The 12,379-nt window shown below is 42.0% G+C and overlaps 1 protein-coding gene across 6 annotated transcripts in view; it reads right to left on the reverse strand.

Moving 5' to 3' along the window:
- ROCK1 (Rho associated coiled-coil containing protein kinase 1) overlaps positions 1-11,463 on the reverse strand; it is a 178,094-nt gene extending 166,631 nt beyond the window's left edge. For 3 of the 6 annotated variants that reach the window (XM_075062959.1, XM_075062956.1, XM_075062957.1), the window contains exon 1: positions 10,442-11,463. In XM_075062959.1, coding sequence (XP_074919060.1) covers positions 10,442-10,534 — 93 coding nt within the window. In that variant the 5' untranslated portion in view covers positions 10,535-11,463. The remainder of the gene's footprint in view (positions 1-10,441) is intronic. The other 3 variants (XM_075062961.1, XM_075062962.1, XM_075062958.1) reach the window with 1 other exon arrangement.
- Between the last annotated feature and the right edge of the window lie 916 nt (positions 11,464-12,379).

Raw genomic sequence — 12,379 nt, forward strand, 5'->3', positions numbered from 1 at the left:
ATTTAAAAAACCCTCATTACACTAGGTGCATGCCACAATAATCAGAATCCGTAAGTGTTCGCTGCACCGTTTTGCTGTTCCAGCCATAGTGAGTAGACCCTCCACTCTGAGTCATGGGTGACCACACTTTTAATGAAGTTTATGACAGGCTCATGTCAGGAGCACAGGTAGCTAGTCAAACAATGGCCCTTCCCCATAGCACCACAGGAAGCTGTTTACAAACTGGGGGGAGTGGGGGAGGAATTTCTCTCCCAAATAGCAGAATCTCACATGTGGGGCCACAGTCCCCCATCAGCCACTTAAACTACTTGCCAACCCATGCCGAGCACAGTAAGGGTACATTAGCGGCTGTGTGGTTTGGCAATCCGGAATGTGGGGTGGAGGAGTCTACATGTTTTGTTTTGTTTTTTCCCCTTGTAAGAGCACTTTTACTGAGAACTTTCCCCATTTCCCCTAGGCAACCCTATGTGATATCAGTCTCCTGAGGGTAACAGAGGTAGAAAGGAAGAAGATGCTTCAAACATCTGGGTATAGATCCAGACCTTATGCTGTGTACCGCAATGATGCCAGCAGAATTAATTCAAGAGTTCCATGGGCAAGTGTCCTACCATGGTGGAAGAAAGAAGACTGCCCTGCCCAGAAACCTTCTGCAAAGGACTGAATAGTACTTCCATGAAAGTTTCCTAGGGATATCCATGGAGGATCCTGCACTATCCCAGTCCATATAAAGAATCTTTTCGGGGGGCCATCTGCATAGCTGGAGTGCCCTCTTGTAAGCAGAGAGCCACAGCACCTCGCTTTTTCTTCACAGTAAACATGCAATACCACCAAATGTGTGTGCCCACTAAAGTTTAACTGGACTTTCATTGTAATTGTATACCCACCAGAGGTGCCTTCCCCGGCATCACGGTTGGCCATCGCCATGTCCTGCAACCCATAGGGCTTAAATATTTCCTGATTCTCAGAGAGAATGGATCCACCACTCGCCTGTCTCCCGTTCTCCATATTGTCGTCCTTGTTGTCTCTAGACTCTCATACCTCTGAGGTGCCCACGTCCCTTGTGGGGGTACTGGCAGGGTCACTCCCGAGAATCATATGCAGCTCGTTGTAGAACTAGCATGTGTGTGGTTCAGCACCAGAATGACTGTTTGCCTCCCTTGCCTTCTGGTATGTTTGGCAAAGTTTTTCTTTTCACATGGCATGCTGTGTGTCCCTGGTGTAGCCTTTCTTCTCCATTCCACGAGCAACCTTTGCATAGATGTCAACATTTCTTTTGCTACACTGGAGCTCTCCCTGTACAGACTCTTCTCCCCACACAGTGATGAGATACAGCACCTTCTGTGTAGACCAGGCTGGAGAGCATTTGGGGTGCATAGTCTCCATGATCAACTGTACTCAAGCTGGCATGTTCCCAATGCTGAACAAATAAATAGGAAATGGGAAATCAAAAATTCCTAGGGCTTCAGCAGAGGAGGGGCTGTTTCCTGTGTACCTAGCTGCAGTGCAGCAGAGTTGAGAATGATCTCCAGAACAGTCACAGATGAGCACTGTGGGACACCATCTGGAGGCCAATTAAGTCAAATTACACAACGCTGCATCTGCACTACCTCACAGTCTACCCATAAAAATCGAATTAAGCGCTGTTCCTCTCGCATAGATAGATTACAGAAGTCAACATTAGAGGCAACTTGGGTCGGCGTAAAGGACCTGGTGGTGCAGACACATACATTAACAAGCTGACTTAAGGCAGCTTCCTTTGACATACCTCTGTAGTGTAGACCAGGACTCAGTTACAGATTGTGTTAACTATACTTTGAGGAACAAACAACAATTTCACATCTTCTGCAAGAAGAGATCTCTCTCCTGTCCTCAACCCTTTTAATCAAATCCAAGCTCCCCTTTACAACAACAAATCCAAGTCTTCAGCTGTCAATTTCCATCTCTATCATGAATGATCCACTTGTCTCCAAGCTGGTCTGGATTTATCTATCTTATTCGGGGGCGGGAAGGAGAAGAATTTTCAGGTAAGCACTGATACTCCTTTTTCTATTTCTCCTCGTGCTAAGGTCCATAAAGCCATTACAACAGGATTTTCACTGCAGTGTGCCTCCTAGGCGGGAAACAGGCTCATCCTTGAAATGAGAATATCCAAGACAAGGTTTATTATGTATATTCTCCAGCTTTCCCCAGGCAATAAGAGGTGGAAAAGACTTCTACCAGAAAATAGTCACAGGATAACCAATATACTGAATTTGGTTAACTTTTATGTTCATGGCCATGAAGCTGCCAAGCATCTCTCAGAACAGAAGATAAGACTACTTTGCCATGAGAGAGACTGCCAGTATTTCTAAGGACTGGACTTTGACCCTTGACCAAAAAAAGACTAATTTCTTCAATGTACTTAAGAGAATGAATGCTACGATACTAATGAGGACTGCCTTCCTGAATTATAGTTACAGTACTGGGTCTTGCTCAAGAAAGCTCTCGATTAAAAAAAAAATTGCAGGGAACTTCAGGGACAAGATGCTCCTCCACTAACAGTGACTGAGAGGTCTGACTCTGTCCCCAAGCTGCAAGCAGGCATAAATACCCATTGTAATGAATCTGCGGACCATAGCATAATGACGATACAAATCCTACAAGAACTTTGTTGTTGACCACTGCCCCCACTTTAGGGCCAAAAGCCACTTTCATGGCACAACTAACAGGATACAGCAACCTTAATCCATGACAAATGTTCCCCACACACAAGACAGAAGACCTCATGCAATTCTTATAATTAAATTAGTCCTAATCCATAGTCCATAAAACCATAATGTTTTCTACTGAAGTATTTATATGGTTATTATCTTGGAATTATCATAGTACCACCCAACTATTCAGAAACAATTTAACAGACATCCCTTTCTTTCCAGACTGAAGAAACAGATTGATTAGTTTCTATTTTTTTTATGCACACACAAAAATTTTTAGAGGGAAATCTGAACTGAAGAAGTGAGTTTTGAGTGATATCCACAGTAATTCATGTCTTATGGAGTGAGTTCCATAGTTTAGGTCCAGCTCCTTTGAACGCTGTGTGTACTTAGAGTCTCCCCTTACTGATTAACAGTTTCCTAGTTCCTGCAAGCCCAGGGGTCCCCAACACGGCGGCCACGGGCACCATGGTGCCCGCTGGAGCATCTAAGTGAACCTGCGTACTGGCCAGTGGACGAGCATCTGCCAAAATGCCACTGACAAGCAGCAGCATCCAGAGACGTCACCACATAAATGCTGCTGGTGGCAACACCTACTGACGTTGCCGCCTGTTGGCAGCATTTCAGCGGATGCTCGTCCGCTGCCATGGTCCTCCATGGCACCTGCCAAATGAAAAAGGTTAAGGACCAATGCTGTAGCCTATATCAGTCGTGGGAGGTCATGACTGTAGAGGAGGGAGCACTCTCTCAAGTAGGTAGAGCCAATCCCATGAAGGATTTTTAATATCAGGGCAGACTCTAAAACTGTACTCTATATTCAGTTAGGAGCAAGCACAAAGTGAAGGATGATGTTCACAGCAGGCAGGCTGGCGCATTTTGTATCAGCTGGAATCTCTCCAGACAAGTGTTTTCATTCTTAAATATGAACTGCAGTAATCAAGCCCAGAGGTCCAAAATGCATATATCAATGTGTCAGGTCTGTGCCTCAGAGGATAGCATCTTTTGGCCAACTGCAAATAGAAATGGGTGTTTTTCGATGCCAAGGCTCTTTGGGCTCTTTATGGCTTATAGATGCCCAAATGGACCCCAAGATTACAGATTAAACAATGAAAGCACAAGCGCACAACAGGGACTGCTACAGAGAACGCACGTTCTTCAAAGTACTTCCTTCAGTAAGATCACGTTTCAGTTTTAGTTCAACTGCTCTTTATCAAGGCGCTGATTTCTGAAAAGCATTGAGAGCACTGGAGGTCAATGATATTTGCATTTGATTAAATGAGCGTTGGCTGCATTCTGCTGTCATTTCTGCCCAGACTGTCTCACCAGCTCTATTGCTTTATGTAGAATGCTTATCATAATGGAGACGACTGAGCTTGTGTGACTCTGCCGGTGAAAAAAGGAAAAGAACAGTTGCCCATAACAACCCTCTGGGTCTGAAAAAAGGAACTGATCTATCTCTGTATGTTTCTATTCATACCTGCAGTTTCTGGGATACAGGACAAGAGAACCTGACGATCAATGGTGTTAAGTGTCTAGCAGAGAATTTAAACAAAAAAAATCCGAATTTTTATTAAATACACTCTCTTTGGAATATTTCCCCCAAATATCATGGGAATGAAAAGTAAGGTTCTATACACTGTTCTCTCATAGCTTCTTACAATATCCTGCAGCAAGACACGGATATGCAAAAAACCTTTTGCACTTTTAATATGGGATTGGAATGTACCCCAAGTAATCCTCAGGGTTTTTTTGTTTTTGTTTTTTTAAAGAATTACCGCTCTGTACCAACAGAATCCAGAGAGACAAGTCAGCAGTTTAATTTTCAGCGTATACCTCATTACACTTAACACACATCACTGTTTTGAGGAAAAAAAACAAACATGAAGTTTTGTTTATATTTTGAGATTACTGAGAAGACATTGTTAGTGTTCTAATGAAATATGCATTTGATAATTGATAATGTCCTTAACTATTTGCTTGCTTCAAAGTGATTCCGTTTTATTAATGGTGAATTAAATACATCACTCAGAATCCTCAACTTTTAAAAACTTGTTTTTTTAAAAATTTCCCAGGGTCTTACTGTTTTCCTTTTGTTGCTAAACAAAACTTTTAAACTAAAGTTTGAACTTTTAGAACAAACAGTATGAACTATATCACCAGATTATTAAATTGAAGAGTGTAATCAGCACCAAACAACCTAATAACTGCTCTTGTGCTGTTTTACAACATATGCTGTACATTTGAAAAGGCTTGTAATTTTGACTACACCGCTAATTAGCCAACCATACAGCCTACATTCACCTCAAACTTTTACTTGCTAAGAGTTTTTAGCACTTCACAAAGGTCAAACCTAAAAGTAGAACCCACTTAGCCAAATTCCACAGCCAGTGCCTCTGCTCACTAAGGAAGAGTGCCTCCAAGCCAAGTTACAGAATTGTTTGGTTAAATTTACATCATCTAAAGTTGTGATTAAAATAACGTTTTGTACTTCATTCCCTTCTCCATCCGTAAATTTTCAAAACACTTGGGTAAGCATTATTAGCCCGATACTACAAGTAACTACTAGGGCTGTCAATTGCAGTTAACTCACCCAACTAACAAAAAAAAAAATTGTGATTAATTGCACTGTTAAAACAAGAGAATACCAACTGAAATTTGTAAAAGTTTCTTGATTTTTTCTGAATTTCCAACATATCAATTTCAGTTACATCAAAGAAAACAAAGTATACAGTGCTCATTTTATATTACAAATATTTGCATTGTAAAAATGATATGATAGTATTTTTCAATTCACCTCATACAAGCACTGTAGTGCAATCTCTATCATGAAAGTGCAACTTACAAATGTATGTTTTTTGTTACATAACTACACCCAAAAAAAACACAAATGTAAAACTTTAGAGCCAAGTCCACTCAGTCCTACTTTTTGTTCAGTCAATCGCTAAGGCAAGCATGACTTTGGATGTCCCATTAACACGGAGAGTCAGCAATCTCATTATACCAAAGACCGGTAATGTCTAAACCATACCACCACCAAACTGCTAGGAAAAGTATTGCATAATCCAAAAGCTGCAATTAGACATATTTTCAAACAAGAGAATCTGGTACCTCTTCTGAGGCTAGATAAAATTAACAGGGATAATGCAGTACACACTACTATCAAACAATTATTTTTAAGCCAACTTTCTGAACAAGAGGCACTTGTCTTCTGAGGATTAAGACTACAGTGAGTTTGAAGTTTTAAAATTAAGCTGTTTGAGTTAGTCAAATGTCTGAACAATATTTAAGGCATGAAAAAAATTAGAACTTTTTGTACTCAGAATTCAAAAATAGCCAAGTGGAATTTTACCAAACTACCATTTAAAGTTACTTTTGAATAAGAAACAAGCATGAGACATTTCAGGCCAAAAAGGTTTTCCTCCATAAAGTTTTAAACTACTAAAACACAAAGATTTGGCCCATTTTCTGATAATCCATTTTTGTGTTATTAAAGTAAATTCAGTGAACAAAAGTTTTAACTGTTTAATGTTATCAGTGAAACAGACAGCTTGTATTAATAGCTAATTTCTTATTTTGCCTCTGGCCTTGTTTAATACACTAGGTGTGCACCAATATCTCATTAGTGCACACCCTACAGTGCCTGACTACTTGTTTAACACACCCTTTGCTGTTTTATTTGATCTTTTCAACATTACATATTAGACTCCTAGGGCCTGATATTTTGAGAAGTTACCTGATGCTGTGACATTTACTTTTTATAAGAAAGAAACTAAAGCTGTAAAGCTACCACACTAACACATAATAAAATTAATTGAAGACAGTTATAAATTAAGTCGTTAATAAAAAGCTGTGTGAATTTATTTCGTCTTCCTCTTTTTATCATTCTGTGTCTATTTTCTGTCTTCATATTTTTCTCCCCAAGTTCACTTTGTTCTTCTTACTGGCCAGTACAGCTTTTCTTTCCCAGGATATGTTTTTCCTTTCCCTTGCTCCGTTTCCTCGGCTCTGTTATATGTCCCTCACCTAAACCTACCTTAGTTCATACTACCCCTTCATTTCTTTGACACTTCCCATTCTCTTTGCATTTGTTCTCCTTATCTTATGCTCTCACAGTATTTCAATTTCAATGTATGCACAGCCAGGAGGATTACAGATAAACTAGTCCATGATGTGCACAAGTCTGAATGCACACAACTACATAACAAGAAAACACAGATATGAATTAACCAAGTTGGGAGGGGCAAGAGAAGTTAAAGAAAAGGAATAATGGGGAAGCGGAGAGGGAAACTAAGTATACCTGACATCTACCAAAAAAACAAAAAATTGTGTCCTGCATCTTAAAAAAAAAAAAAAAAAAAAAAAAAAAAAAAGTTTGATGCATTTAAACCTACATACATAGACAAATGAGTTTGGGCATTTAAGATCTTCATACAATAGATACATTACAGTTGTAGTATTAAATATTTTTCTACTCCTCTTAGACTAAAGTGTATCAGCCTGCTACAAGCAGCATTAATTCTTTTACTCAAATTAAAAGCTTTTTTTTTTTTTTTAAATTAAAAGCATTGTGATGAGTAGCAGAAACAGCTCACAACAGTTGACCAATGTAAATAAGACAGGGAGCACGTAAAGCACACATTGTTTGTGCTAGCTCCATGAACTAACTTTTGGTAAGCAGAAGTCTAATCCTTAAACTTTTTCCAAAAAAGAAATGTAGGTATGGTTTAGCCAGCTTCAAATGTTTTTTAAAAAATAGTAAAATACATTTTTCTGCAGAATACATTCCTAACTTCTTTAATGCTTTTTTAAGGCGCAGAAAAGGTTATGCCACACAGAGTAAACCATTCAGGCCAGAAATCATGTATTTTGTTTCTGTGAAATGGCATATTAAGTTGTGGTGCTAGATGGGCAAGAAACAACACGTACTCAACTTCTTATGACATCTTAATTTAGTGTAGAGATTTTAAATGCTCTGGCAGCAAGCTTTTACTAAAAGTGTCTAAAAAGCAGGGACATGAATGTCAGCCTCCAGTCAGTACTGATTTTATATGTAAGACACCAAGGACTTACAACATTAGTCCACCAGGTTATATCAACTCTATTAGAAAAAAGCATTTCCTGTCAGTCAGCAAAAAAAAAGTTTTGGACTGTATTTTTTTGTTCTCTTCAAAGAAGTGCCCACTAAGGAAAGATAAGAAACAACTGAAAGTAAATCTCATTCTGAAATTTGTATCAAAAGAAAGTACGTTTAAAACCATGACCTATGAATCTGCCAAGAGTTCAATCCAATTTATCATCTGTCCAGTAAGACCCCAATATTAAAGAGAGTTAAGCCCCGGAATGGAGCTATGTATAGCCCCTATCGACACCACAATTAGGTGTGGCTCCAGACTGTACAGCAGATGAACCAAAAGAAGGTTACAAAATATGGATAAGGTCCCGTCTACACTATAAGCTAGAGCAATATTTCTTACCAAGTTCCATGACATGCTTGCTTTTAGACACATTGGGGTGAGCTCTTCCAATACACCTCAATTCTGCTAGTTGCAACATCCTTGCAATTCCTGTGTCACAGCTTCCATGTTGTGGCTGAAGTCAGATTTATGAGGTGGATAAGCAGATGTGCTAGTAATTTGCTCTCAAAGCTACCATAAAAACTGATAATGTTGTTTACATAACGTGGGGAAAACATTTGACTTTCAGTGGTGAAAATAGGGTATCGCTCACAGGTACAGCTACCCCAGGACTTAGCTTACACTGTACAACACACATGATTATCAGTTCCCTATGTTAGCTATGAGTATAAAATTTGTTAAAAATAAGAAACTTCTGAATAGCAAGAGTAGTAGTTCCATACATGCAGAATACTACTACTCATTAGGACTTCAAATATGTTAGAATGTACAGCCATCACCCAAATATTCAAATTGCCCCAACTTGCAAGCAATAAATTGACGCTGGCATCTTTTAGAGCATGAATTTCTCAGCAATTACATGAAACAGTATCAGCTCATATATCCTACTCCCCACTGTTCAGTACAAGATGTTTATCTGGTAGGCTAAAATACAAGATGCTAGAACTTCAGAATTCCATAACTAAGTAGTAGTTTCTGCATAGCTTACAAATTAATAATGCACTGTATTCCACCACCCACATTCTATGTACAGGTGCACATTCTGTTCAGAACCACATAGCCCAAGTTTAAAAAAGGGGCATTTTTGCCTTCATTTGAAGCTGAATCTTTCCACAACAAGAAAAGGTAACTCAGTAGTTTATTATGAAAACAAGAACAACCGTGTGTATGCATAACACAGCTTTTCAAAAGTTTATCAGGTATAAAACCTACTTCACTTGTCATGGGTGAAGGGCAATGTTCAAAATCTAAAAATCTATTTTATTAACTTGGCATTTCACCCCAGCAAGAAATTTTGCATAACTTGCTTACTAGCTTATGTAATTTATTGTTACTACTTTTGACAACTGTAAAATTAAGGCATCCAGCCATATCTAAGTCCATTTCACCTTTACATTACAAGCAAATCAGAAACTAACAGTACACAGGCATTAGTTTCATATAAATGTCAGCCATCAGCATTTTAGAAAATCATCTCAAGAGCTAGATCAGGGATAGGCAATCTATGTCACGTGTGCCAAAGTCGGCACAAGAGCTGATTTTCACTGGCACTCACACTGCCCAAGAACTGGTAACCAGTCCAGGGGGCTCTGCATTTTAACTTGAATTTTAAATGACATTTCTTAAACATTTTAAAAAATGTTATTTATTTACATGGTTATATATTATGACTTCTAGAAAAAGAACTTCTAAAAATGTTAAAAATGTATTACTGGCACACGAAACCTTAAATTAGAGTGAATAAATGAAGACTCCGCACACCACTTCTGAAAGGTTGCCTACCCCTGAGCTAGATATCTTTCATTTTAGCACGTTACTCACTAAGACCCTGAAATGTGTCAAGACACTAAATAATTGAAGCAGTAGCAGCATGGGCTACAGGATCAAGTAGAGGAGCAGAAAACAGTGTACCCAGTTCTCCTCCAATCACTTCAACAGGCTTACTAGGAAGTTTTGAGCAAGTCATTCAATCCCATGTCTATTTCTCCCCATCTGTAAGATTGTTCATAGAATATCAGGGTTGGAAGGGACCTCAGGAGGTCATCTAGTCCAACCCCCTGCTCAAAGCAGGACCAATCCCCAGACAGATTGTTATAGTAAAGGTGGTAAAAACATTGTGAAAATTAGTTAGCACTTGCACAACACCAAGTATATGAAAAGTATTAATAGCATTGAGATTCTCTAATGAAAGTGGTAATAAGTTGCATATAAGCCTCACAGTTCTCAAGAATACACTCATTTTAAAAGAGAAAATTTATACACCAGGGCATATGACTATCTGCAGGATAGTGTCTGGGTTTAGAAGTGGCAATAACTTGTCATCTCTTTGAACAACAAAGTTAACATTGCCCCCTATAAAAGTAGCGAAAGCAAAGAACTAGCACAAGACATGTATAGGAAACCTAAGGTGGAGGCGTGAAGAATAGGCAGATTTTTCAGTACCATTGAAGTGTCCCTCATAGTTCTCAGATTCACACAGCACTCATCCCTGGTAAACAAACGTAAGTAGGAGTTAACTGACGAGACTAAGCAAGGCGTATAGAATTTGGTCCTACAGGGTAGTAGATTCACAGAAACAGGGCGCAGACGGATCTCCACGCACACGCTACTTACCAGTAAGCAGTCACAGTTCACTTCAGATTTGGGGTCCCTTAACATCACATCGATTTTTTCAAACCGAGCCTCAAAGTTTTCTCCTGTCGACATGTTTCCGAGAATAAGTTTTCCTTATTCCACAGCAAAGCAGGGTAAGCTACCACGCTACGATGCTTCCTGAGAGCGAAGTAGGCGGGAGGGGAGCAGGAAACTCTCACGCGCTCCCCCAAAAGATTCAGAGCCGAGAGTGGGGCAGGAAAAGCTGTCCCCTTGATCCGCACACACGAGCTTCTAGGCTGCGATCGCTACCCCGCGGGTTCCCTCGCTCCACCTCGGTCTCGCCAGCTGCATTCCCCCAGCCAAGCGGCCGCCCTCGGAACCAGCAGAGCGGTTCCTCCTTTTGCTGCTGCTCGGCGCCAGCTCCCGAAGAGCAATTTCTTTTGAAGCAAAAACCACCATGAAAACAGGAAACTCCTCAGCGCCTCGGGGCTACTCCCTCCATGGAGCCCCGGGGCGGGGGGCGGGGACAGGCGCTGCCCCCACCCTGTGCCCAAGCTGCTCTGGGCAGCGGGGTGCCAGCTGCGCAGGCCGCCCTGGTCCCCACTTCCGGAGGAGAGGCCCCCCCCCCTCGAGCGCGGCGACACCCCTCGGGCACGGGCGGCTTCAGCGGAGCGACGGCAGCATCTTCCTTCCTCGCTGCTTGCTCCCGGCGGCTCCTCCTCGGCTCCCCCGCGCCCCTCCTGACCGGCCCCGCAGGGACTCGCCGCCCTACTTCAGCCCCCAGCCGGGAGCTGCGCTTCAACTCGCCGCAACTTCCAGCCCCGGCCCCTCACCCATCTCCCTCCCTCACAGACCAGTCGGGGGACGCCGCTTCTCCCGGGCAAGGGACCAAGCGAGGCTAGGAAAAGACAAAAATGAAGCGAAGCAAGGTCCGGCCGCCGCTTCCTCCGGGAATGAGGGGAAGACTCGCACAAATATGTCCGCCTTCCTGTTTAAACACACCGAAAGGGCCGAAATCAAACCCGCATGCGCTACGGAAGAGCGAGCGAGCGAGCGAGCGCGCGCGAGAGAGGGGCGGGGGAGGGGAAGAAGGTCGCTTTCCTCAAGCCCACCACTGAACGGTTGCCGAGCACGCGCGAGCAGGAACTGACGGGTAGCGACGCGCCCGCTACCCGGATGCCCACGCGCCTCCGGTTTCTTTCGCCGCTGGAAGGTACGCGAGCGATCTCTTGTGGGCCAATCACCGCTCGCGGAATGTTGAGGTGGCAGGAGGGTGAGATACTGCAGAATCGGAGACTTGTGACACGTCTTGCCCCCTTCCCGGCCCACCCCTCGAAACTGCTGTGGAAGTTAGAGCCCGGGGGGAGCGAGGGCTTCAGGATAGGGCCCTTCTGCGGAGGGTTGTCTATTGCACAAGACAGTTAAGTGCAGTTACAAAAAAGGAGTCGCGGCACCAGTTTAATGGGAAGCTGCAGCTGACGCAGGCTGCATTTTCAAGAGTGTGGACTGCTGCAGAGTTGTTCCCTTTAAAAACTGCTCATGTCGCCTTAAAAAGGATGTTGCTGTTTTGCCAGTGTGCTCTCACCCACTATGCATTTCGAGGGCGTCTCCCATTTATTATTAGAGAGGTACGTTTCTTGATTTATCTTTACACCGTCCGGAGTCTACAGATGGTGACTTTCTACTCCCATCTCCCCGATTTCAAATTTAGCGTGCAAGCAGAATTAGCAGTTGCATAAAATGTCCAGGACACGTAGACTGGGAGTGGACATTTGGCCGGGAAGGAGTGTCCCTAGCTTAAAGTCTGCTTCCCTGAATACAATCCATACTAGTATGCAGTTTACAATCAGCCAACACCCACATGTAGAACAGACTGAGAAAGTCAAATTAATACATCAGGAAGTTTAGAAAGACATGTTATTGATCCCCTCACCTGTACAGTATTTCTTGCATTGC

This window comes from Chelonoidis abingdonii, chromosome 2 (assembly GCF_003597395.2).
Source record: "Chelonoidis abingdonii isolate Lonesome George chromosome 2, CheloAbing_2.0, whole genome shotgun sequence".
Classification (NCBI taxonomy): Eukaryota; Metazoa; Chordata; order Testudines; family Testudinidae; genus Chelonoidis; species Chelonoidis abingdonii.